The sequence below is a fragment of the Suncus etruscus genome, chromosome 8 (assembly GCF_024139225.1).
Source record: "Suncus etruscus isolate mSunEtr1 chromosome 8, mSunEtr1.pri.cur, whole genome shotgun sequence".
NCBI lineage: Eukaryota > Metazoa > Chordata > Mammalia > Eulipotyphla > Soricidae > Suncus > Suncus etruscus.
In genome coordinates this window covers 6578938-6602071 of record NC_064855.1, presented here as the reverse complement: position 1 = coordinate 6602071, position 23134 = coordinate 6578938, and the positions used below count along the sequence as shown (strand labels likewise).

The following is a 23134-nucleotide window of genomic DNA, read 5'->3' as shown; positions in this document are numbered from 1 at the left end:
GATTTTCCTCATGTTCATAACAAAATTCCAGACATTCCCACTCCCTCAAATTAGCATGTAATTGATGGCTGCCTACTCCCTGGAATAAAAAACTGTAAAATTGCTTTTGTTTGTGGGTGTTCTTTACATGATTGAAACCCAACTACAATCAGATTTGTAATCAAGGTGTTTAAACAAAGATATTTAAAAAAAAGAAAAATAAAGTTGGTTTGCTAATCAAAGGTGACCCTGGGTAATAAAAATGAAAAAAAAAAAAGATTGCTTTTGTTTATAAGGGTGTTTTTGGGGGGACACACCTGACTGTACTCAGGGGCTACTCCTGGCACAATACTTGAGGGCCACTTTAGTGGTGCTGGTGATCAAATCCAGGGTTCTGAATGCAGGCATGGTCTGTGTCCCTGACTCTTCTCTGCAGCCCCTATTCTTTTATTCTATCATGATAAAATTCAACATGCCATTTTTTTTTTTACCAGCACTGACAGGAAAAAGAAAATGTGTGGTAGGTTTGCATTGTGTTTTGAATACCCTGAATTATCTCTCCTAAACAAAGACAAAACAAATACAGTTAATAAGAATAATACAGTTAATAATAATAAATAAGAAGGCCACCTACTTTATCATTTTTTTTTTAGCTGAAAATTTCTAGGATCCCTTGGTGTCCTGTGGGCAGAAGAGGGGGTGGAGGTTGAGAGGGGCAGTCATCAGGTTCTCCTGTGATGTGTGGGGACCCCAGTTGCTCTGGCCCACTTTGATAAGTGGATGATGAGCTGAGGCCCCAGTGCCAGGCCACAATTTCTTTTCTTTTCTTTTTCTTGGGGGGCCCACACCCGTTTGATGCTCAGGGGTTACACCTGATAAGTGCTCGAGAAATTGTCCCCATATGGGATGTCGGGGGATCGAACCACGGTCCTTCCTTGGCTAGCGCTTGCAAGGCAGACACCTTACCTCTAGCGCCACCTCACCGGCCCCCAACAATTTCTTTTCTTAAATATAAATCATAATTGTCTATCATATTAATGTTATCTAATTTCAAATTTTCAAAGCAGGGAAAGCAATCATCATTTTATAAAAAAGAAAAAGCATATGAGTGCTGGAGAAATAGTATAGCGGGTACTTAGATTTCACACAGCCAACCCGGATTCAATCTCTGGCATCCCATATGGACCCCTGAGCCTGCCTAGGGAGTAATTCTTTCTTTTTTTTTCTTTTATTTAAACACCATGGTTACAAACTTGTTCATGAATCAAATTTTTTTTTTTTGGTTTTTGGGCCACACCCAGTTTGTACGCTCAGGGGTTACTCCTGGCTATACGCTCAGAAGTTGCTCCCGGCTTGGGGGACCATATGGGACACCGGGGGATCGAACCGCGGTCCGTCCTAGGCTAGTGCTGGCAAGGCAGGCACCTTACCTTTAGCGCCACCGCCTGGCCCCCCCATGAATCAAATTTTAATCTTACTATGTACACCACCCTTCACTATGAACATTTCCCACCACTCATGTCCCCAGTTTCCCTTCCACTCCTCCACCTGCCTCACTCCCTTCTCCCTACACCTATACCTCACTCCCTTCTCCCTTCTTTCCTCCCCCTTTTCACTTTTAGATACTATGGTTTGCACTATTGTTAATCAAGGCCACTGTGCATATCACGTTATCTCTGTTCAACATCCAGTTATTCAACACTCCATTCACCAGACCAGAGTGATCAGTTCCAGGTATCATTATTTTAGTGGTCCCTTCTCTACCCTTACTGCACTACTCCACTATTTGAGATCACAATTTCTTTCCCTTTATTTATTTTTTTTGCCACACCCATGTGACACTCAGGAGTTACTCCTGGCTATGTACTCAGAAATCGTTCCTGGATTGGGGGACCATGTGGGATGCCAAGGGATCAACCAAGTTTTGTCCTACGCTAGTGTTTGCAAGGCAGATGCCTTACCTCTAGTGCCACTGCTCCAGCCCCTGAGGTCACAATTTCTTGATCCCTTCATCTGTCACTGGATATGAGGTTGTTTCCATATCTTGGCCATTGAAAAAAAAAAAGAAAGCCTACAATGAGCATAGGTATATGTCTGTCTTTTAAAATACATGTTTTGGGGGATGGATGACAGTTTTTCCATGGCAAAAAACCCAAACCAAACGAAACCAAAATAAAACCCATAACAACTGAGGCTAAAAAAATCCCCAAAACTCACTGAGAGGGAGAAAAAATTGCACAGAGTAATCAGATACAGAGCTCATAGTCAAGACAGATAAAGCATTAAAAATAGAACAACTTCATCAAAAAGTGAGAAGTGGGGAGAAACATACCAACAACAAATAGCACATGAGAAAGCATTCATCATCGCTTATTATCAGGGAAAGGCAAGTCAAAATGACAGTGAGACATCTCGCACCAGTGAGAATGGCGTGTACTGAAAAGTCTGGAAACATCTGCAGTGGGTGGGGATGTGCTTTAGAGAACCCCCTCACTCATTGCTGGTGGGAGCGTCCTCTGGTTGCTTCTCTATGGGAAACAATATGGAGGCTTCTCCAGAAACTAAGGTTAGAACTTCTGTGTGATTCAGACTTTCCACTTTTGGGAACAGACTCTCTTTGAAGCATCCCTGTTGGTGCCACACCGGACCTGTTATCACTTGGTAAAGCTCAAAAATCTGGCGATTTTTCTTTTCTGGAGCACACATGCTTTCATGACTACTTGCCATCTAGTGGCCAAGTGAAACATGGGATCTGCTAGCCAGGAAATGGGGGAGCTCAAACTCCATTCTTCATCATCATCAAATTACTTTTAAATTTGACTCAATTTTCACTTTAAAGAAATCTAAGGGAAAGCAACAATTCTCTCTAAATAGCTCTTAAATTATTTTTATGGAAGAAGATACCATTTCTTTGAAATCAACTGGCATTTTCTATGAATCTTCTTCATAGCATCTCTGTAAAGAGTTGTACTTTTATAATACTTGTTTTAAATATGAAGGTGTATATAGGTGAATTCAATTTTATAAAGTCTTAAGGCTTTTCTGTGACAGAATGTGTTTGTCTGAGGACAGGCCCGAGACACACTATCTCTCCTGGAGGCTCTGGCACTAGACTCAAGGAACTACTGAATTTTCCAGCGTATAAAACGACCCTTCAACCCATGAAAAACTTTCTAAAAGTCGGGAGTCGTTTTATATGCTGGTATACGGCATGCTGAAACTTATTCCAGCTTCAGGGACAAGTGATCCGCCCCCCTCTTACTTTTAAGCAGTAACTTAATTTTAAGACTTTTAGGAAGTTTTTCAGGGGTTGAAGGGTCGTCTTATGCAATGGAAAATATGATAGTTGCTTTTTAAATAGGGGCCACATCCAGTGGTAGAGGACGATGCAGCCCAGGCAATGCAAGTGCTGAGTAACACAAGGGCCTCACATATCCAGGGCTTGTGCTCTGTTACTGGTCCAAGGAACTAGTTCCTTTTGGACACCAGCAAATCCTAAACAACATGATTTCATTATAAAGGAAATGCACAAAACTAGGAATAAGGGTGAGATGTCCCAGATCAATCATGTTTGGATTAAAATCTTTCTAGAATTAGATGGTCTGCAGTAGGCCAGGACCTGTAGTGAGCAGATGTGAATAATACTTTTATGGGGACCCAGGAGGGCCAGGAGGTGGGTTCTCTGTGGCCCAGGCCACATACTGTAAACATTTGACTTTGAATGTTTCCTCTGGGGGTTCTCTCCAGTTGGTCATACTCTTAGGTACTTAATACATGGTGGCTTCATATCTTCATGTCAGATCATTTCTCTATCTGGGTCTCGTCAGTAACCACAAGCTCCAATTTTCCCAATTCAAGGCCATTTGTTCCTGTGTCATCAATAGAAGTATTTATTCTCTAGGTTTCCCCAAAATCTCTTCTGCCTAGACTAGTTTTGCTCTACTGGTAGCTTCTTTTTTATTTTTTTGGTTTTTGGGTCACACCCAGCAGCTCAGGGGTTACTCCTGGCTCTATGCTCAAAAATCGCTTCTGGCAGGCTGGGGGGACCATATGGGATGCTGGGATTCGAACCACTGTCCTTTTGCATGCAAGGCAAACACTTTACCTCCATGCTATCTCGCCGGCCCCTACTGGTAGCTTCTTAACTATGATTTTTTTTTTAGATTGAAAGAAGCTTCAAACAGATCCCTGAGACCTAGTGCCCTGCTGGCTTTCACCCCTCTGCCCAGTGCTCACTGCCTCACCTCCAGAGGAGGCACCCGCTTTTCTTTAATATGGAGTGGCTGCTTCTCAGGGAGCCTTAGGGAAAGTCTGGTTGCTGCTGTTTTGTAGACAGGAGCCCCCAAATGACAGGCAGGCTGGGAGAAATGAGGGGTGACTGCATGAGGGAGGTCAGGGCATGACTTGGATTGTGCCTGGATCCCAGAGGACATCCAGGATCAGGGGAGAGTTGGAAGGCCCATCTGAGAGAGCTTAGCACTGTCCCCTGCACTGGATGCCCCGAGGAGTGACTCAGCCTGCAGAAGCCCTGGGTGGCCCAAGCACCCAGATTCACCCTTTCTGTAGATACCACAACTGTGGATGCCGCTTCCACATCAGGCCCACTCTGAGGGTAATGACAGGAATGCCATGTGGGGGCTATATCTTTAAAATTTTTTGAGTGTTCCCCTTTAAGTTATGCAAAATGCTGCCTTAGACTTGCATATTCTTCAAACCACCATTGAGTATCTGAGGCTGTGTCTTAGGGAAGATGTATAGGGAATAGGCCTATACAGAAATAGGCCTTTAATATGGCCTTGTGGATACAGACTTGAACTCTTACACCTTGAAACATCCTGGGATTAGAGAGTCTAGCGAATAGAGAGATGCACATCCAAGGTGCCTCAGCCCTGGTTCCTGCATTTAAGAACCATATCAGTTAAGACTCAAACAATGATCAATAATAAACTAAAGTCAAATGACAGAGGTGGAAACTGTTATACAGAGAAAATTGGAATAAGAACACCACCGCTAGAGTATCTAAGCAGAATTTCAGCTTTGTTGTTAGTTTTGTACTTTGCTTTTTTAAAATTATTTTTAAAATAAATTTAGCTTGTTTAGAGTGAGATGCAGATTTCCAATCTGCACAATTGCTACTATTCATCTAGGCTGTTTCGTGCAAACAACTTGCAAAGCCAGTATTTTCAGTCATTTATATTACTTTGGAATAAGGAGTGCTCCAGCTCTCTCAGCTTCGTGGGGTGCAAACATTATGGGTGTGGCTCGCCCTACTTCCTCTTGTGTGTTACTGCGTGTGTGTGTGTTGCTTCATGGAGAATGTGCTCTCTTCTTTTTTCCCCCACACCATACACATTGAGAAAACAAGCCACAGCAATAGTGAAATTAGAACTTTGCTGAAATTTATTGCAGAAGAACCAGGAAACAGTGCAATAGAGCCTGGTGGGTGGTGCTGAAAATTTGGGTGTGAACAAGAGTCAGGTCCCAATAGGCAAACAAATCAATGCATGGGAGAAAACCAAGTGCTGTTTTGAGTGGGGATGAGTTTAGGACTTGATGCATTAATTGTAATTCTTGCAAAGTGATGAGTTTAACTTGATAAAGTATTTGTATTTCTGGCAAAGATGGAGAATATGAACGTGTGAGATAGAAATTGGAGCCTAGTATCTAGCATGTGGCCTTGGCCAAGCCAGATAGCTTGCCTAGCCCTCCTTCCTTCTTTGTAAGAAAATGCTCCAGGATGGAGACTACGGTCCTCCTTCCCTATAGTGATTGGCCCGGGCCAGTGCAGAGGCCTTGTTAAACCTGCAGGGGGCAGCACCCTCCACGTTGTGGTGGAACAAATGCAGCAGCATCTCTGCTCAGCTCTGGTCTGTCTTTTCCTCAGAGCTTTCAACTTCAAAACTCTAAATACTTAGAGGATTTTGATTTGTGATTTCTCCTTCTTGAATGGATTATAGGATTCACAAAAGCTGTTCCAATACTGTAGCCCTGGATTCTAAAACAGCGACCCTCATACATACGAAACTCTCAATACATGCTGGTTATATTGTGTGTGACTTCATTATTTTTTAACAGCCAGGGGTTTGGGCCATCCTCGGGGGTGCTCCGGGGCTACTCTTAACCTGACCATGCTCAGGAGTGTTGCCTGTAATGCTTAAGAGACCATATGAAGTGCCAGGGGTTGGAAACCTGGGTTGAAGGGTGCAAGGCAAGTACCTTAATCTCTGCACTATCTCTCCAACCCCTAGAATCTATCACCTTACAGCAGTCCTGAATAGCTACATACTGTCTGAATAAGACCAATAAATCCCAAAGCCAATATATGCGTTGTTTGAAAAGCATTAGGTTGTATCTTAGGAGAAAGTTGTCTTAACCAATTGCTGATGCAAAACTCCTTGAAGGGTCACTTTTATTGGAAGAATCACATGTTTTCTGAGGTATTTTTCTTGAGGTATTTTTCTTGAGGTATATTTCTTGGTTTGACAAATCAAGCAATTTTGCAATTTGACAACTTAGCAAGAAATACAAAAGAAGTGATAGAGGTTAGAACATTTACTGTCTGAAAACATCTACAATAAGAAATTTCTAAATTTACTGTTCTTTGTCTTGTTTATATTTTCCTTCTTTCCTAGAAATAAGTTTCTAAGTTATTACTAACAAGACTACTAACAATATTTTTATTTCCCCGTGGAAACTTCAGATTATAGTATCTAAGTAGTGAATGAATTTATATTTGAAATGTATGACTTTTACAACCATTTATGCTACAGTTAAACTAGTGATCTTAGTTTTAAAATTTTTTTTATATGTGTGACAAACTAGGGAATAAACTTTAGCCTAAGCATATACGTTTAATAACTGGAGAACAGATCCACACAGTTGAGCTGGTGGTGGGGGACTGAAAGGGAGGGGTTTTGGGGCCCTTGGGAGAGGGTGGGAGGTAAATTTCGATGTGTATAGTGTGAGGAAAACCTTCATTAACAGTACTGTAAATAACAGAGCCTCAATGAATATATATATGTATATATATTTTAATTTAAAAGAGAAGCTAAAAAACAAAGCAAAACATACAATCAATTTAAAAAGAACTTTTAGGGTGTGGAGGGATTACAGGGTGTGGAGAAATGCTTGGCTTGCTCAGAGCCTACCAAGGTTTGATTCCTGGCACTGCATTTAGCCCCCAGCTCTGTCAGGAATGATCGATCCCTGGACACATAGTGTTGAGCACCACTGAGTGTGGTCCAGAAACTAAAATAAAATAACTTTATAACCCCTCACTTCCAGAATAGGACTTTTATTTTTGGATGGTGTCTGCCGCTCTTGTGATGCCCTGCCAAGCAGGCAGACACTTCCGTGCTCTGGCCTGGAGATGATGTCGCCTCTGCCCAGTGGGCTCAGGGCCAAGGGGCACACCCAGGGGTGAAAAAAAAACCTCACACATTTTCTTCTAGAACAAATGATTCATTCAGGTGACTGTGTGAGAAGAGTCCACCCAGGGTGAACAATGGATAGTGTAGGGTGAGTTTCCCTCTGTTCCCAGGCAGAGGCCTTCTCTCTGGACAGACTCATCTCCACTTTGTCCTAGTATTTCCGCTCTCCAGAAGGAATAAAACCATCTTGTTGGCGCTTGTCTGGAAGCTGTTCCCTTCTTCCAAGACCTAGTCACAAGCCCTTTCGAGAAGCAGAAGAGAATAAGGAGACTGAATACGGTATGTTGTCTTGTGTTGTTGGATTCCACTAAGTATATGGTGCAGCCATCAAAGAATCAGGTCATATTTTACTCCAATTTCTGGAAACTTAGTTTTTTTCTTCCCAGTTTATCTTCTTGTTTGTTTGGTTTGGAAAAAAGTACATAACTTGCTGTTGGGAATAACGATGACTCACACTTTGAGAGCATGACCTACAGCTTCTGTGAGTGACTCCACATGCTCTGTTACTGTTCAGATTCTCATCAGCTCTGAGCGTGGAACCGTGACAGTTGTCATTTGGCTAGAGGAGAAACTGAGATACAAAGTGGTCCAGTAATTTGCCCATGCCCTGCATTTAATCAGAGGAGAAATTGGGCAGCCTGCCCAAAAAGCCTTACCGCAGACCTCACACCCTTACCCAGCCTTGGAGCTAGGATGTGGAACTCAAACGCCTTGTGAATCCTGGAAGAACTCTTTGCTGCTCTCTCCTGTAGGAGATCTGACACTTTGTTAAGCTCCTTTCACAAGAAAATGGAAGACTGATTGGGTGTTTAAAACAGACAACCGATCAAAAAATATTAGGAACAATTTGTGTTGGTGGGGTTGTGGTGAAAAAGGAACTCTCATCCACTGCTAGTGGGAATGTTGTCTAGTTTAACTTATATCAAAAACAGTATGGAGGGTTCTTAGTAAGTTCAGAATTGAGCTGCCTTTTGACCCAGAAGTCTTGCTTTTGGGTATCTATCTCCAGGACAGGAAAACACTGACCCAAAAGTATGGATGCACACCGCACCGCTATTCATTGCAGTACTCAGTACAATAGCTAAAACTAGGAATCAACCTAGATGTCCAACAACAGATGAGTGGATCATAAAGATGTGGTATATATTCAATAGAATACTACATAACTGTAAAGAATGATATAATCATGCAATTTGCTGCAACATGCATGCAACTGGAAGATAGCGTGTTAAGTGAAGTAAGCTAGAAGGAGGATAAATATAGGATGATATTACTTATATGTGATATTTAGAATAACTGCATGAATGAATGCAATGGTTTCAATGAGGGTTTTCTAGAACACTCTTGGTTCCAGAGAATAGTGAGAAGGAAAGAATTTGAGAATTTGAGTGGAGGAGGAGAAAGACAGATGTAAAATAAAGTGGTACAGGGACCAAGGGAACTCAGGTGCATTGATGATGTTAAGAAATGACAGAACTAAATATCCAAGCCACTGAATCAAAAATAATAAAATTATAAGACCCAAACTTTGACAACCAGACTTAAAAGTGTGCCTGTTATGATGGGAGGCTGGGGCAGGGGGAAACCATAGGATGGTTTCTGGGAACATTGCTGGAGGGAGGTTGATACTGGGTGATGGAATTGGTGGTGAAGCATTATATGTTTAAAACTCAAATATAAATAACATTGTAAATCACAATGCTTTAAATAAAATTAATAAAACACATAACAGACTATATATTTAAACACAACTGCTATACATCTACACAGAAAAATAGGTGTTTTAAAAGGAACTTAGAACATTTCCATCACAGGACTGGAGAGGAAGCTCAGAGAAAGCTCTGCATGTAGAAAGCGGGATTTGGTTTTTGGGACTCCCCTGCATGTCGCCCAAGCACCACTAGGAGTGGCGACTCATGAGCAAAGGACTATTTCCCTCAGACTTGTTTCTTTGTGGTCAACACCTTCTTCCCTTCTGGTCCTTGACAACTGGAAACTTGCTTTGTTATTATGTTTATGTCTTTTGTCATTTAAAAATATAAATAGAATCAAAGGCTCACAGTTCTTGCTTTGTGTTTCTTTGTTTATTTTTAAGACACACCTAGTGATGCTCAGGACTTATTCCTGTTGGTGCTCAAGGAACCATATGGGATGCCAGAGATTGAATGCACATTTACAAGCACCTCCCTCCCCTGCTATACCATGGCTCTGGGCTTCACTTGCAGTCCTTGCCTTTGACTTCCTGCCTTGTGTCACAGTCATTGGGCCCTTTTCTTTGCTAAAGAGCTTTCCCATTTCTGTCTAGATGTGTGGCGATTTTATTATCACTTCAACAATTGAGAGACATTTGTTTTTTTTCTCCCTGCCAGGTCTTTGTTTTCATAAACAAATTTATTACTAATGTTTATAAATAACTTTTTATGAGGATATTTTCATTTTTCTCGGAAGCAGTTTTTGAGAGTTTGATTACTGGGTTACATGTAAGAGGACAAAAAACTTTATAAGAAAGATGTCGGGCAAAGGCATGTGGATCCCAAATACACGGAGGATATCTCTAGTTTCATGACTATGTCAGGATATATCGAACTCATTCATCCTTCTCTTAGCTCCTGGATTACTGGGGGAATCACTTTCAAAGTAGCAGTTAAGCACTTCAAGCTCTTACTTCTCTCTTTGGGAGGTGAGTGTGAGACAGAAACCAGGCATGGTAGATCCACCCTCTTTCCTGGTTTTTGAGCTCTGCATAGCTCACATCCTTGGGGATTCTGGGTGCTTTTCAGTCTTCCCTGTATTTGTGAGTGACAGTCTCATTCTATAATTGACTTGCCCACAAATACGTTCTTCAAAATAAACTCTATTAGTAATAGAGATAGCATTTTTGCTCTGCCAATTCTGTGCTGTTTTTCAGTGACTAAGAACATTTTAGAAGGTGGGAGTGGGGGACGTAGTACATTGAATGTCTCCAGCCACAAAGGTTCAGACAAAGTAGAATGCTAAGGATTGCTTTAATAATCACCTTACATTTCACACTTAAGATATACGGCTACTACTTCAAAGAGCAAAGAAAAAATAGATTTGAAGTAGAACAGTGATATGTAAATAATTTCAGTGGGGGGGGGGGAAGACTTTTGAATCTTTATTCAGCAGGCAATTAGGCACTATTCAATTTTCTAAGACTTCTTGGGTTAATTTTTAGGTTTATCAATTTATTGATTACTGTAGATTTCTTTTAGCACATATACAATACTAAAAACAAGCAAGTTGAATTTCTTATAGTAAGACACCTGTATACCTCCTGAACGTATGTGTTCCTTGATATAAAATGGTTCTTTACACTGAAACCATGAATTGGTTTTCATTACTCGGGTAACATTCTTTGCTTTAGGATCATATTCAAATTGTTTTGATCGATAGAAGAAATAAAAGAATCCTAGAAAGAAAGAAAATTATGATTATTTATCATTCACCACTGTAACAATGGTTCCATATTTCACATATTTAGGAATAGAGAATAAAAATAATTGAACATTATAAATAGAAAAAAGTTCAGTGATATAGACATATCCTATTTATTATTGTCTCATGAATACTCTTTAATAATCCCAGGCAGAGGCTAGTAGATAAAACTTGAATTTAAAGGGCTTTACTGCCTATGAAGCCAGACTGTGTGTTCAGAAAGTGAGTCTAGAAAGAAGAATCCTCTGTGGTCTGTGTCCTTATTTCCCTGTTTGTTTTAAGGTTCTGTGTTTGGTTTTGAGATTCTATGTTATATTTCAGGGAATAAGATATGTGTCACTTACAAACACTTTTAGGTTCATGCTGACTCTTTGATCTGAGGTTGCAGCTTTTGAAGATGCAGTAGCTGACTGGTACATTCAGTTGTTTAAGGTTATTTTAAAAATATAGAATCCTGGATTGTATGATAATCTTATGCTGCAGAGTTTTTAATTTTTCACACAATGTCCAAGATACGTGCATTGTAGTTTGAACATCACTGTTCATTTCATTCAAATGGTTAGAACTCTGTGTGTCTCGGGGGGTATTTTTTGGAGAGTATTTGGATCACTAATAAATAAACTAATTTCCCTTTTGCCTTTATTTCATGAATTAATAATAAAATAACAAAATATAATTTAGGGTCTATTGATTCAGGTTGTGATAATGCCCAGAGGGTTAAAGTTTATGATTACCTGTACTCAAAAACAGTAAAATTACATGAAAATGAAATAACTTAGGATCTATTTGTTTTATCTCACAATGAATAAATTCCTCCAAATAACCTATTAGTCTTGGCATTACCTTTATGGAAAAAAGCAGCATCAACTCGGAGACCAATCCCTGGAAAGTGTTTGATCACTCTCTGTGGGTATCCTTTGTCCATTGTTTGGGTCACTTCATCATACCTAGGTAGAGGGATCAGAAAGGGTTTCTGAAAGTGTTTTGGAAAGCTTAATTCTTTGACTGCCCAAGTTGAAATTAAGCATACATGTGCAGAAAAAGTAGGCCTGGTAGAGGAAAGCTAATTGAATCAATAGTTAAAAAAATAGCAGATATTTTGTTGTAGTATCTTTTTAAAATATCTTTTCTTCTTGTTTCTTTTTTATTTAAACACTTTTTATTTAAAAAAGTTATTTATTAAATGTTTTTATTTAAAATTGATTACAAGATTGTTAATAATTCATTTTTTACAGATAAAGTTATTAATGATTGAGTTACAGTCATACAATGTACAATGACCTTCACCAGTACACAATTAACTGCCACCAATGTCCCATTTTCCTCTATCCTCCTTGATGTCCTCTACCCTTTCTGTCTCTGGGCATTCTTTCTTCTCTCTCTCTCTCTTTCTTTCTCTATCTCTCTTCCTTTTTATTTTCCTTTTTAGACACTTTGGTTTTCAGTACAGTACACATTTCCTGCCGCCAGTGTCCTAGTTTCTCTCCCACCTACCCTCTCCTCTTCTAGTATCTTGAAAGCCAAAATTACTGAAGGAAAATAGCCATATAATTTGTCAGAGTGATCTATTATAAAGAGTGTTTAAAGTAAGTACTAAACTTATATTTTTCTGTCATTGGCAATCTATTTGGTCATCTATCTATCTATCTATCTATCTATCTATCTATCTATCTATCTATCTATCTATCTATCTATCTATCTATCTATCTATCTATTACAAGTTGGAAATAGATCAGTGGCATGCTCTTTGATTTGGTGAATGTTATCTGCTTAGGATTCCTTCAAGGTAGTTGCTTTCAGAAGATTGTTAGTTACTTTTATTATTGCCTATTAAAGTGCTGCTGGATAATACTTTTAGGGATATACCATAGGACCACAAAAACACAATACAATAATGCCCTCTACACTCCTATGTTCATAGAAACACTATTTACAATAGCCAGAATCTGGAAACAACTCAGATGCCCAACAACAGATGAGTGGCTAAAGAAACGGTGGTACATCTCTACAATGGAATACTAGGCAGCTGTTAGAAGAAATGAAGTCACTAAATTTGTTTATACATGGACAGATTTGGAGACTATTATGCTAAGTGAAATAAGTCAGAAGGAGAGAGATAAGTACAGAATAGTCTCACTCATCTGTGGGATTTAAGAAAAATAAAAAACACTATAATAGTAACATCCAGAGACAATAGAGATGAGAGCTGGAAGGACCAGCCCATGATAAGAAGCTTATCACAAAGAGTGGTAAATTCAGTTAGAAAAATAACCACACCAACAAATACTATGACAATGATAGGTAAATACAATGCCTAGCTCAAAGAAAAGCAGGGGATCGGGAGAGGAGGGAAATGGGGGAACAATGGTGGTGGAAAAATTGCACTGGTGAGGGCGGGTATGCATTTATGGCTGAAACCCAATTATAACATGTTTGTAAGCATGATGCTTAAATAAAGAACTTATTGCACAAAAAATAAAGTGCTGCTGGTTGTTGATTTTTCACCACAATAAGATAGGATAGTCGTCTATAAACTTACCTCCAGCACCAAATGCCTACGAAGAAGTAGGTTTTTTTAGTGTCATGATCACAGAGAGCTGCATCCACTTTTTTCACATATTTTGGGAAGCCGAGTGTACGAATGGATCTGGGATAATCTGGCAAAACAGCATAGCCTCTGATCATCCAGAAAGCAGCATCTAAGACAGGGAAAAGCCATTATCTTCTGCTCTTTGAGGAGAAACTAATCTTCTCAGAAGTATGAAAATACAGGGCCGGAGAGGTGGTGCTAGAGGTAAGGTGTCTGCCTTGCAAGCGCTAGCCAAGGAAGGACCGTGGTTCAATCCCCCGGAGTCCCATATGGTCCTCCCAAGCCAGGGGCAATTTCTGAGAGCTTAGTCAGGAGTAACCCCTGAACATCAAACGGGTGTGGCCCCTCCAAAAAAAACCCTCAAAAAACAAAAACCCAAAAAAAAGAAATATGAAAATACTAGCTGCTTTATTCTCAGTTTTTGATGTTTTAAGATTTGGTAATCTCATGTTTATTTATTTTCATCACTTTGGATGCTCAGCTCGTGAATATAATAACAAAAATAAAATATGTATCTGTAGTTAATAGTAGACTTACTCATGCCAATTAAATTCACTGCATTGGCTGCTTTTCTAACTCTGATTAAAGAGTCAAGTATGTTTGGATATGTTTACATGACTCTCAGCCTCCAAGTAGTCTCAAAGAAGAGCAGTCTAATCACATCAGTATGTAATATACATTTCCAGGGGACCGGGTGGTCTCTCTCTCTCTCTCTCTCTCTCTCTCTCTCTCTCTCTCACACACACACACACACACACACCCTACTCAGTTTATTTATAAAATATAACATGGTGAGGGGGTGCAGGACAAAGGAGGGTGATTAGGATGCATATCTAGCATGTGCCCAACCCAGTTTCATTTTCTGGCACCACATGTCCCCTAGAGAATCCCCAACTATAATCCTGGAGCACACCAACACCCCCAGATATGGCCCAGTCTTCCCCAGCACCACAAGACCTAACAGGTGTGCTCCTGGGCCCTTTCAATGAGCTGTGGACCCAGTTAGCCAAGAATTAGCAGTGGGGATACCCTCTGATATTCTGAGCACCCCTCAATGAAGAGCAGAGGTCATGAGATTAAATTTTGACTGTCAGTTGCATTTCAAATGTACAATGATTATTTTTGCTATATGTGTCTGCAAAATATTGTTAAGGGGCATACTGATACAAAAATTATTTGATGATATATATATGAAATTCAAGGTACTCTGTTTTGTTCTTTTGATGAATTGGTTAAATTGAGGCACCTCAGTTTACAGCACCATGATATTAGTGTTTTGCTGACACCAAGTTCCTCCTTCAGGCTTGCCACCAATGTTTCTAGGACCTGGCACCATATCCCAAGGTTACCCCCCCCCCCCCCCCCAGCGAAAGCACCCTGTTTCTTATTTGCCAGATTTGGCAGCCTAGTTAAAGAGATACATATACCTTTAATTTGACTGGAAAAATACTTTTCTGCTTTTATTGCATAGGTTTATTTGTTTTGTTTTTTTTTGGGGCGTACACTTGGCAGTATTCAGGACTTTCTCCTGGCTCTGCACTCAGGAATCACTCCTGGTGGTTTGGGAACCAAACGAGATGCTGGGAATCACACCCAGGTTGGCCTTTTGCAAAGCAAGCACCCTACCAGCTATACTATTTCACCAGCTCCTGTAGAATTGTGTAATCTAGGTGGTGTTCATTGTCATAGTGACAAAAAATTAGTCTTGGTGACGGGAACCAAAGGTGAGAGCAGAATGCTGCTTGCTTGGCTCCTGTTGGCAGATCCTATTTCTTACATAAACATATCTCCTGACCAGTAGGGTATCTGGAGAAAGAAGAACATCGTGAGGGCAACGTTACCTTTAAAAACCAGGATGCTATCTTTGGGGTTCTCATATGCAGCTTGAATGTCATTTGGCAGTGATGGCCAGAGTGAAGAGATTAATTCAAATTCAACATCGGTGATATCACGGTACATCCTCCAGAGATGTCTGAATGAAGCAAACAGAGAAACCCACTTTACACATACAACCTAGATCTATTCCAGGAAACACTGCAGATTTAGGTTTGTCTTCTTTTCCTAATTGTTTTCTTTTCCTAATTGTTTTGTAGTTTTTCTTAAGTAACTTAAGAGCACCAAATGAACCTCCAAAAGTTTAGGTGTAAGTTTAGCTTCTAACCTTGCATTACCAAGACCAGGACCTGCCTTTTTGACCGGTCTCTGGTATTAGAGTAACAAATCATCAACTAAATAGTTCCAAGTTTTCAGTGGCTTTGCTTTTTCAAAATCAGTAATACCTAATATTCTAAGGCAACATCAAGCATTCTAAGAACTTCAGTGCTTGTTCGATAGAAGTGCTGTCATTGGCATGCCAAAATATTTTTTCTGGCTGTAAAGTTTTATGTGTCTGTATGAGACTTGAAAAATCCTCATATGACTTTTCCCTTCCTAGACTACAGCCTTCCTTGGTGTCTGACAACATCTGGTCTCAACATCTGCTGTTCAGATCTTGACAGTGATAGCAGATTAGAATTTGATTGCAGGGCTATCTAGTTATTCATGGAAGGAATTTGATCACTGCTGTCATTCTGTTAGGTCACGTGTGTCCTAATGCTTTGATTGGAAAATGTGGTCTTGGGGACCAGAGAGATACTACATCAGGAGAGCTTTGCTCTTGATCAATCTGTGTTCAATCCCAGCACCCCAAATAATTTCCCCAGGAGTGATTCCTGAGTACAGAGCCTGGAGTAAGTCCTGAGCAGCATTGAATGTGGCTCAAAAGAAAACAAAAAAAAAATGAAGACTATACTTTAAGGGATCATTTCTATAGAAAACAAAAAAAAATGTGGCTTTGGTGTGCATAACTGACATACCTTACCATAATTTAAGTCAAATAAATTACACATAGTAAAATATTTTCTCTTGTAGTTAAGACTTCATTGTTGTGTTGCTATCTTCAGGTAGGAAAAAGATCTAATTTTAATCTTTTTCTGCTTTCCAGAGTGTAAAAACTTAGAACTTGGCCAATTTCCAGTTACATGAACTTATACAAAATTCCTGGAATTAACCATTATCTCCTGAAATGCTATAAGGGTAGTCTAAAAGCTCACTAGGATTATTTTAGTGAAGAAAGTCACAGAAAGTAGACTCAAATGCTGTTTCATCTTCTTATGCAATGGAAAATTTAAAAACTTCTTTAAAATATAAAAAAATTATTTAGAAAAATCAAACAAGCAAGCGATATATGCAATGAGTAAAGCATCCTAATAGGACAAGTAGTTATAAAATGAAAGAAAAAAAAACATACACTCTCCCTCAGTACCCTTAAATCCTTGAAAAGAGGATTTATATTTATAGAAAGTTGAAGTGTTTAGGGAGTGGGTTTACCTGCCTTTAAAGAACATGAACTCTCTGCGAAAAGTCGTGACAGCATCAAAGACCATGTTAGGGTCACAGACCTGGGGTACTTGAGGTCTCCTTGGCTTGGCAGGTGACTTAGGTAGACCTTTGATGAAAAAAGCGACAGCATAGTGAATGGTGAGGACATGTGGAAATATACTGGCAGGAACATCTTACCCCATTGAATGCTTTCTTCATGATTATTTCCCAAAGTGATTTTTCAACTTCCTGAAATCTTTCTGTGTAGTTATGTATATGTTTAGATTTATCAACTTGCAGGTCTGGAGAGAGTATAGCAGGCAGAGTGCTTGCCTTGCATATAGCTGACCTGGCTTCCATCCTCAGCATCCCATATGGTCCCCTTAGCACTACCAGGAGTGCTTGAGCACAGAGCCAGGAGTAAGACCTGAGCACTGTTGGATGCGGCTTCCAAATAAGACATAAAAAAAGCAAAAAAGATTTATGAGTTGCTCACCATAGATAGACTGGATTCCATTGATATCATCTTGAGAGAGTGGGTATTTGCTAGGGTCCAGAGAGACATAATTTGGGAACATCAGCGATGTTTGATCATTGGAGTGTGAGAGTCCTAACGAGTGACCAAATTCATGAGCAGCCACAAGAAATAAGTTGAATCCTTAACAATAACAACAAAAACCGGGCAGTCCATGAGCACATGAGATAATTAAAAGCAAAATATTCACAGCTGGGAGTAATAATCAGTCCAAGAAAAAGAATAAGACTTGCAGATAATTCTTTGAACTATGCACCATCATTTTATCTGAGAGTATTTGAACACTAACCATTTAGATTTATTACCCAGAATGAGCAGATGGAAAAAAATAATATATCAGAAATGGACAGTATTTTTTTTAAAGTCACCAATTTTTGGTGTGGCCTCCTATTTTTTGATTCAGTTATAACAGGATTAGCAATTTTATAAGGGCATTTGTGGAAGCAATTTAAAGATATTTGAAGATATTGAATTCTTTTATTAGAGTCATCTTGGAAAACATAAAACATGGAATGTTTGGGTGGGGGAAATTGGACAGTAAAAGCAACAAGTTGCATGGCTGCTATTTTCAGGAGTTCTTCAGAATTAGAAAATATTGCTCGTAAAGAAAATTGGGCTTACCCGTTGTATCCTTGGTCCAATTTTCATCCTCATCAAAGTGAGTGTCTCCACCGAGACCCAGGCCAGGGGGAAAGGCATGACCGAGGACTCCCAAGGGGCCATCAAAGAATCGAGGACACCAGCCATGAACTGAAACACAGGGGTGTGGATGAACCCCGTTGTGTCCCCTGTAACAGAAGTCAGTCATTCACTTTCTCCCACTGAGAACCTAGAAGTGTATGTACCTCGTGTCCGGAAGGCAATCATGATGTCTGCGATCCCCTTGGAAATCCTGGTAAACGTTAGCGGAGTGACTTTGCTCCACACCTCCAACCCTTTTTGGATGGCCTCATCCACGTCCGCTCGTGCCATATCCGGAGTATAGTTGACTATTCTTGAAAATGGACAAAAGATACTAGCTATTGGCTACGCATGCCAGCACATACAACATGCTGAAAAAGAAAAGGCTTATTTCTCTCTAATCAGTCATATGGCAGAATAGCTTTTAATATGTTTTTATTGTTGTTACTATTTTTTTTTTGTTTTGGGGTCACACCTGGCAGTGCTCAGGGCTTACTCCTGGCTCTGTGTTCAGGAATCACTCCTTTTAAATTTGGGGGCCATTTGGGATGTTGAGGATTGAACCTGGGTTGGCCATTTGCTGTACCATTACTTTGGATCCCACATCTTAACTTTTAGTCTCAATTCCTAAATAGGATGAAGGAGAAACTCAAGGGCAGCAGTAGGGGGTCTCCAGTTCACTGTCCCTTACTTATGACAGTCACTTCATTAGCCATCAACCTTCTTTCTTAGGAGGAAGAGGGGCACAACCTGCCCCTCCCAAATCCATTGAGATGGGAAGGCTCTTAGCCCACACTTCTCAAGTATGACTTGCTGGGCTTCACCCAGCATCTGCCCATTTTCTCTTCTATTTGCCCCATCAATGCCTCCACAATTCTGCAATCAGAGTGTGTCCTGGTTCCAAGCTTATATGCAGAGGGCAAAAGACAGATCATGCCAGCCAGAGTCAGCCTATTGACAAAGGTCTGTGACCTTGACTATGGTGGGTCAACGTTTGTCTAATTTTCTCTCTGTTTATGATGACAGTGTCTATGCCACAATCTCCTCTGAGGGAAAATAGATGAATTCCATCAAGTGCCAGGTACATAGGAGGTGTTTGGTAAAACTCTAATGGTTCCCGTTCTTCAGATATAATGTTTGTGTTTGGATTTGGGGCATGGATGGGCAGAAGCATTACCTGTAGGTGAGATTGTATTTGCTCCACCCTGGGAGAGTGTAGCCAAACTGACCCACATCAGGCACCCCACATCTGGGGGTCTTCATGACCTCAAGGGTGCTTGAGTCCAGTTCTCCGGTCACTGGCAGTCCAAAGAATGCTTGCATTTCTTGAATTCTGCCATCTGTGAGAGTGTTCTCACTTTGAGCAAGGTGACTCCCTTGTAGTTCCAGAGAATAGAACTGGTTCAGATATGCCTGACAACAGGGTACAAAGGACAGATAGGGGAGACAGTATAGAGGTTAAGGAACTTGCCTTGTATGCTGCTTACCCTAATTTGATCCCTAATACCAAATTAACTTCCCTGAGCACCCTGAGCACCACCAATAGTGGATCTTCTCTTGTAGATCTCTCTCTCATTCTCCCTTCCTCCCTTCTTCCCTCCCTCTGACCCTCCCTCCCTCCTTATATTTGCAAGTCTACTCTATCCCCACCTCCTGCTCTATCTCTTTACATGGTCATTGTTTCAAGTTATGTTTTTTTTCTCCTGCCTTTCCTTCCCTCATTCTCCACCCATCCACAGAGACAGAGAAAGAAATAACTCCTGAACACCACTGGATGTGGCTTCTGAGCACCATTAGATGTGCCCCCTACCCAAGTAAAAACATTCAGATTGGGGTCAAAGAAGTAGACCAGTGAGTAGGGCATTTATTGTGCATGTAGCTGACATAGCTTCATCTTCATATGATGCCCTAAGCCTCACCAGGAGTGATCCTGAACACAGAGCCAGTAGTAATTCGTGAGCACCATCAGGTTTTGGCTCAAGTACAGGAACCAAAACCAAACCAAACCCAAACCAAAACAAAACCATTCAGACTAAATAAGAGCATATTTTTATAATGAGAGAACAAAACCATCATGATTCTTTGGATAGTAGGGGTATAAAAAAGGGAAGAAGAGGGACCAGAGTGCTGGCGCAGTGGTAGGGCATTTGCTTTGCATGCAGCTGACCTAGGATGGGCCACAGTTTGATCCCTGGTGTCCCATATGGTCCCCCAAGTCAGGAGCGATTTCTAAGTGCATAGCCAGGAGTAACCCCTGAGTGTCACTGAGTGTGGCCTCAAAACAAAAACAAAAACAAAAAACGGGGGGAAGAAGAGAGTAAGAATGAAAGAAAACCAAGAGAGTCACTTGTTATTCCCAATTTTCACTCATTCTTCTCCCTTGCTGAGTTCTCTGTGACCAGAATTGACCAGGCTATGCCACCTGTAAAAGCCCACACCTCTACAGGAAAGAATAAAATGACTTCTCTGTTCAATTCTCCCATAGTTTATATATTTTGGTTGATACTTTCATTTTGGAGCTTCCTTGAAACTAATTCTGGAAGAATAGGTGATTGCTGTGCAAAACAGCAGGACTGACTTCTAAAGAGATGCTCAGGTAGTGTGTGTTTCCAGAGTCAGCCTATTGGTTTCCTCTCTCTCTCTCTCTTTCTCTCTCTCTCTCTCTCTCTCTCTCTCTCTCTCTCTTTTCCTCCATTCCTCCCTCCCTCTCACTCTTCCTCCCTCCTTCTATTTGTAGGTCTACTCTATACCCCACTCCCTGTTCTATCTCTTTACATGGTCATTGCTTCGTTATGTTTTTTTTTCCCCTGCCTTTCCCTCCCTCATTCTCCACCCATCCATAGAGTTCCTTATAGTTTACATGGAAGGCAGCTCTTCTCTCAAGGAAACCAAGAATTTAGGACTTTTCTTTTTTTGTATTTTCAGATCCTAGAAAGCAATGAAGAAAATAAAACTTTTATTTATAGCTGTTAATAACATTTATCGAGACCATACCTGAGCGAATTTCATGCTCTCCTCATTTTCCACCTTTTGGTCTGTAGGAAATGCAGAAGAAAATGGTATAAACAGCAAAGGTAGGAGAAAGAAGCTCTCCATTCCTCTCCACAGCTGAAGGAAGCCTGATTCTGTTTCCACAGAATTGGGAAAATCCTGTGAAACGTGGCATGATTTGGTGTGATTTTCTCTTACTTAATGAACAACAGAAATGTCCCTTTGCCAGAAGCGTGCTGTGTGTACTTTCTTCTCTTTCTAAGCTGGCTCGATTTTGCAATCATCATCTGCTATTGTTTAGCAAATATAGTCATTATTCATTATAACTCTATGTTGCTGAATGACATTTGGGGAGGGCACGGTGGTCCCCAATGTGTTGAGCTGCAGTAGTGGCTCACAGGCTATATATATATCACCTTCCTTTGACAAAGTCCAGCCTTAAACATCCATGTATGTTGTATTTCCTTCTTCCCAGGATATTGAGACACCATAACATCACCTTTCACCTTACAGGTACATGTTGACTTCATAATTCCTGGAGAGTTCCACAATTAAATAGGGTGTTCTTAAGTCTCTTCAGGAGTCTGAAATGAAGAATATTCTGAAATATAGCCCATTGCCCATATAGAGTCCTTGCTAAAAATCTTTGTTTTGTTTTTTTCCTCTTTCCCTGTCTCAGACAACCCCATTCTTGCAGCCTGAGACCATGTTCCAAATCAAATAACTGCTCTAAAGTCTTGACCCAGGCTTTGCTTTAGAAAGAAACTTACCATAAGTAAGATAAAAAAGTAATGTTTTTTAAATTTTAAAATGAACCATCTTATATCTCTCATACTCAAGCAAAACTTCAATATACTTGCCAGAAAAGTTTAAAAAGGACAGTTTTTTTAAAAAAAGTATTTATTATACTTGATATTATTTGAACTGCTTTTGTTTCAAAAATAAATGAGACCTTGGCCAACCATTTATTATAACTAGTGAGCACAACTACCAGATGTTCTGAAATGAAATGTTCATCTTTGCTCATGTAAAACCAACATCATAAGAATGGTTAGAAGAAAATAGAATCAGATATTGACCCCATTGTTCAAAGGAAAAAACTCCATTCTTCCACAGCCTTTTGCATTTATTACATTGATATAGTGGTGCATTATTTGTGCATCTCTTTCACACTTTCCTTAGCACAGCACCTACCTAGAACAGGTGTCATACTTCTCATGATAGTTGAATTAATGAAATGATATACATACTAACTTTTTGGTTTGGTAAAGTAAATTGGGAATAATGTAGTTTTTCATATGACATATTTGAAGAATTTTGTTTTTGTCTGTTTTCAGAGACATTCAGGGCTTGCACCCAGCTCTCTGTTTGCGGGGTAGGGGTTCAGTCCTGGTAGTGTTCAGCACGTCAGTGTGTTGGGAATTGAATATGAGTTTCTGCCATGCAAAACATGTGCTCTAGTCTATTGTTCTATCTTTCAAGAAATTTTATTTAAAAAAAATTGAGACCAATGCGAATTATAGTCTTTCACAGTTATATTTCACGTACATAGTGATAATGAATTAGGGCAATTCCCATCCCCCAGTGTTGACCTCCCTCCACCATAGTTCCCAGCATATATCCCATGCCTCCACCTTTAGCCCCCTGGACTGCCAGTATAACAGGTTCCTTTTGTGCATAATTTGTTATAGTTTAGGTCTCTTGATTCTGTTGTTGTTGACTTTGGTTTGGGTATTTAGGTCTGACCACTTTTTATTTTCATTCAATGCTTTTGAAACCATTTGGCCCCTGGGTCCCATCCACTTTTTTCCCCTCAATTGTAGGAAGACATATAAATATGAGGCAGAACAAGATGATTCATGTTCTATGATTCTGTAAAGAAAAAGGTGGGAGCCCCTGTCTAGAAGCTATAAAAGTAAATAAAATTAAAAGAAGAAAAAGTAAATAAAATTAAAAATAAGAAAAAATATGGGGGGGCAGATGTGGCAAGTTTATTTTTTACATAGGCACAGTAAACATTGGGGAAATTGGAAAGGAAATTCCTTTGGCCTAAGAGATACAGGGTATCTCTACCCTTGAAACATACTGTCATGAGACCGATACAGGCTCTGG

The 23134-nt window shown here is 40.1% G+C and overlaps 1 protein-coding gene across 1 annotated transcript; it reads right to left on the bottom strand.

Annotated features, from left to right (window-relative positions):
* Positions 1-10615: 10615 nt before the first annotated feature.
* MMP27 (matrix metallopeptidase 27) lies at positions 10616-21127 on the bottom strand. The gene is made up of 10 exons (XM_049778566.1): positions 21026-21127; positions 19209-19444; positions 18196-18344; positions 17972-18100; positions 17312-17473; positions 16825-16942; positions 15297-15427; positions 13405-13564; positions 11709-11812; positions 10616-10839 (listed from the first exon to the last, which is right to left on the bottom strand). Exons 1-10 carry the CDS (start codon positions 21125-21127, stop codon positions 10616-10618), a joined length of 1515 nt encoding a protein of 504 aa, XP_049634523.1.
* Between the last annotated feature and the right edge of the window lie 2007 nt (positions 21128-23134).

What these genes read in the sequence shown, in the direction of transcription:
- MMP27 (XM_049778566.1), bottom strand. Translation starts at nt 21,127, where the DNA reads ATGGAGAGCTTCTTTCTCCTACCTTTGCTGTTTATACCATTTTCTTCT. An exon ending in TTGGACCAAGGATACAACGG is followed by an intron (nt 17,474 to 17,971) that starts GTAAGCCCAATT and finishes GTTATTGTTAAG; the next exon opens with GATTCAACTTATTTCTTGTG. An exon ending in TGGAATCCAGTCTATCTATG is followed by an intron (nt 16,943 to 17,311) that starts GTGAGCAACTCA and finishes TTTTCATCAAAG; the next exon opens with GTCTACCTAAGTCACCTGCC.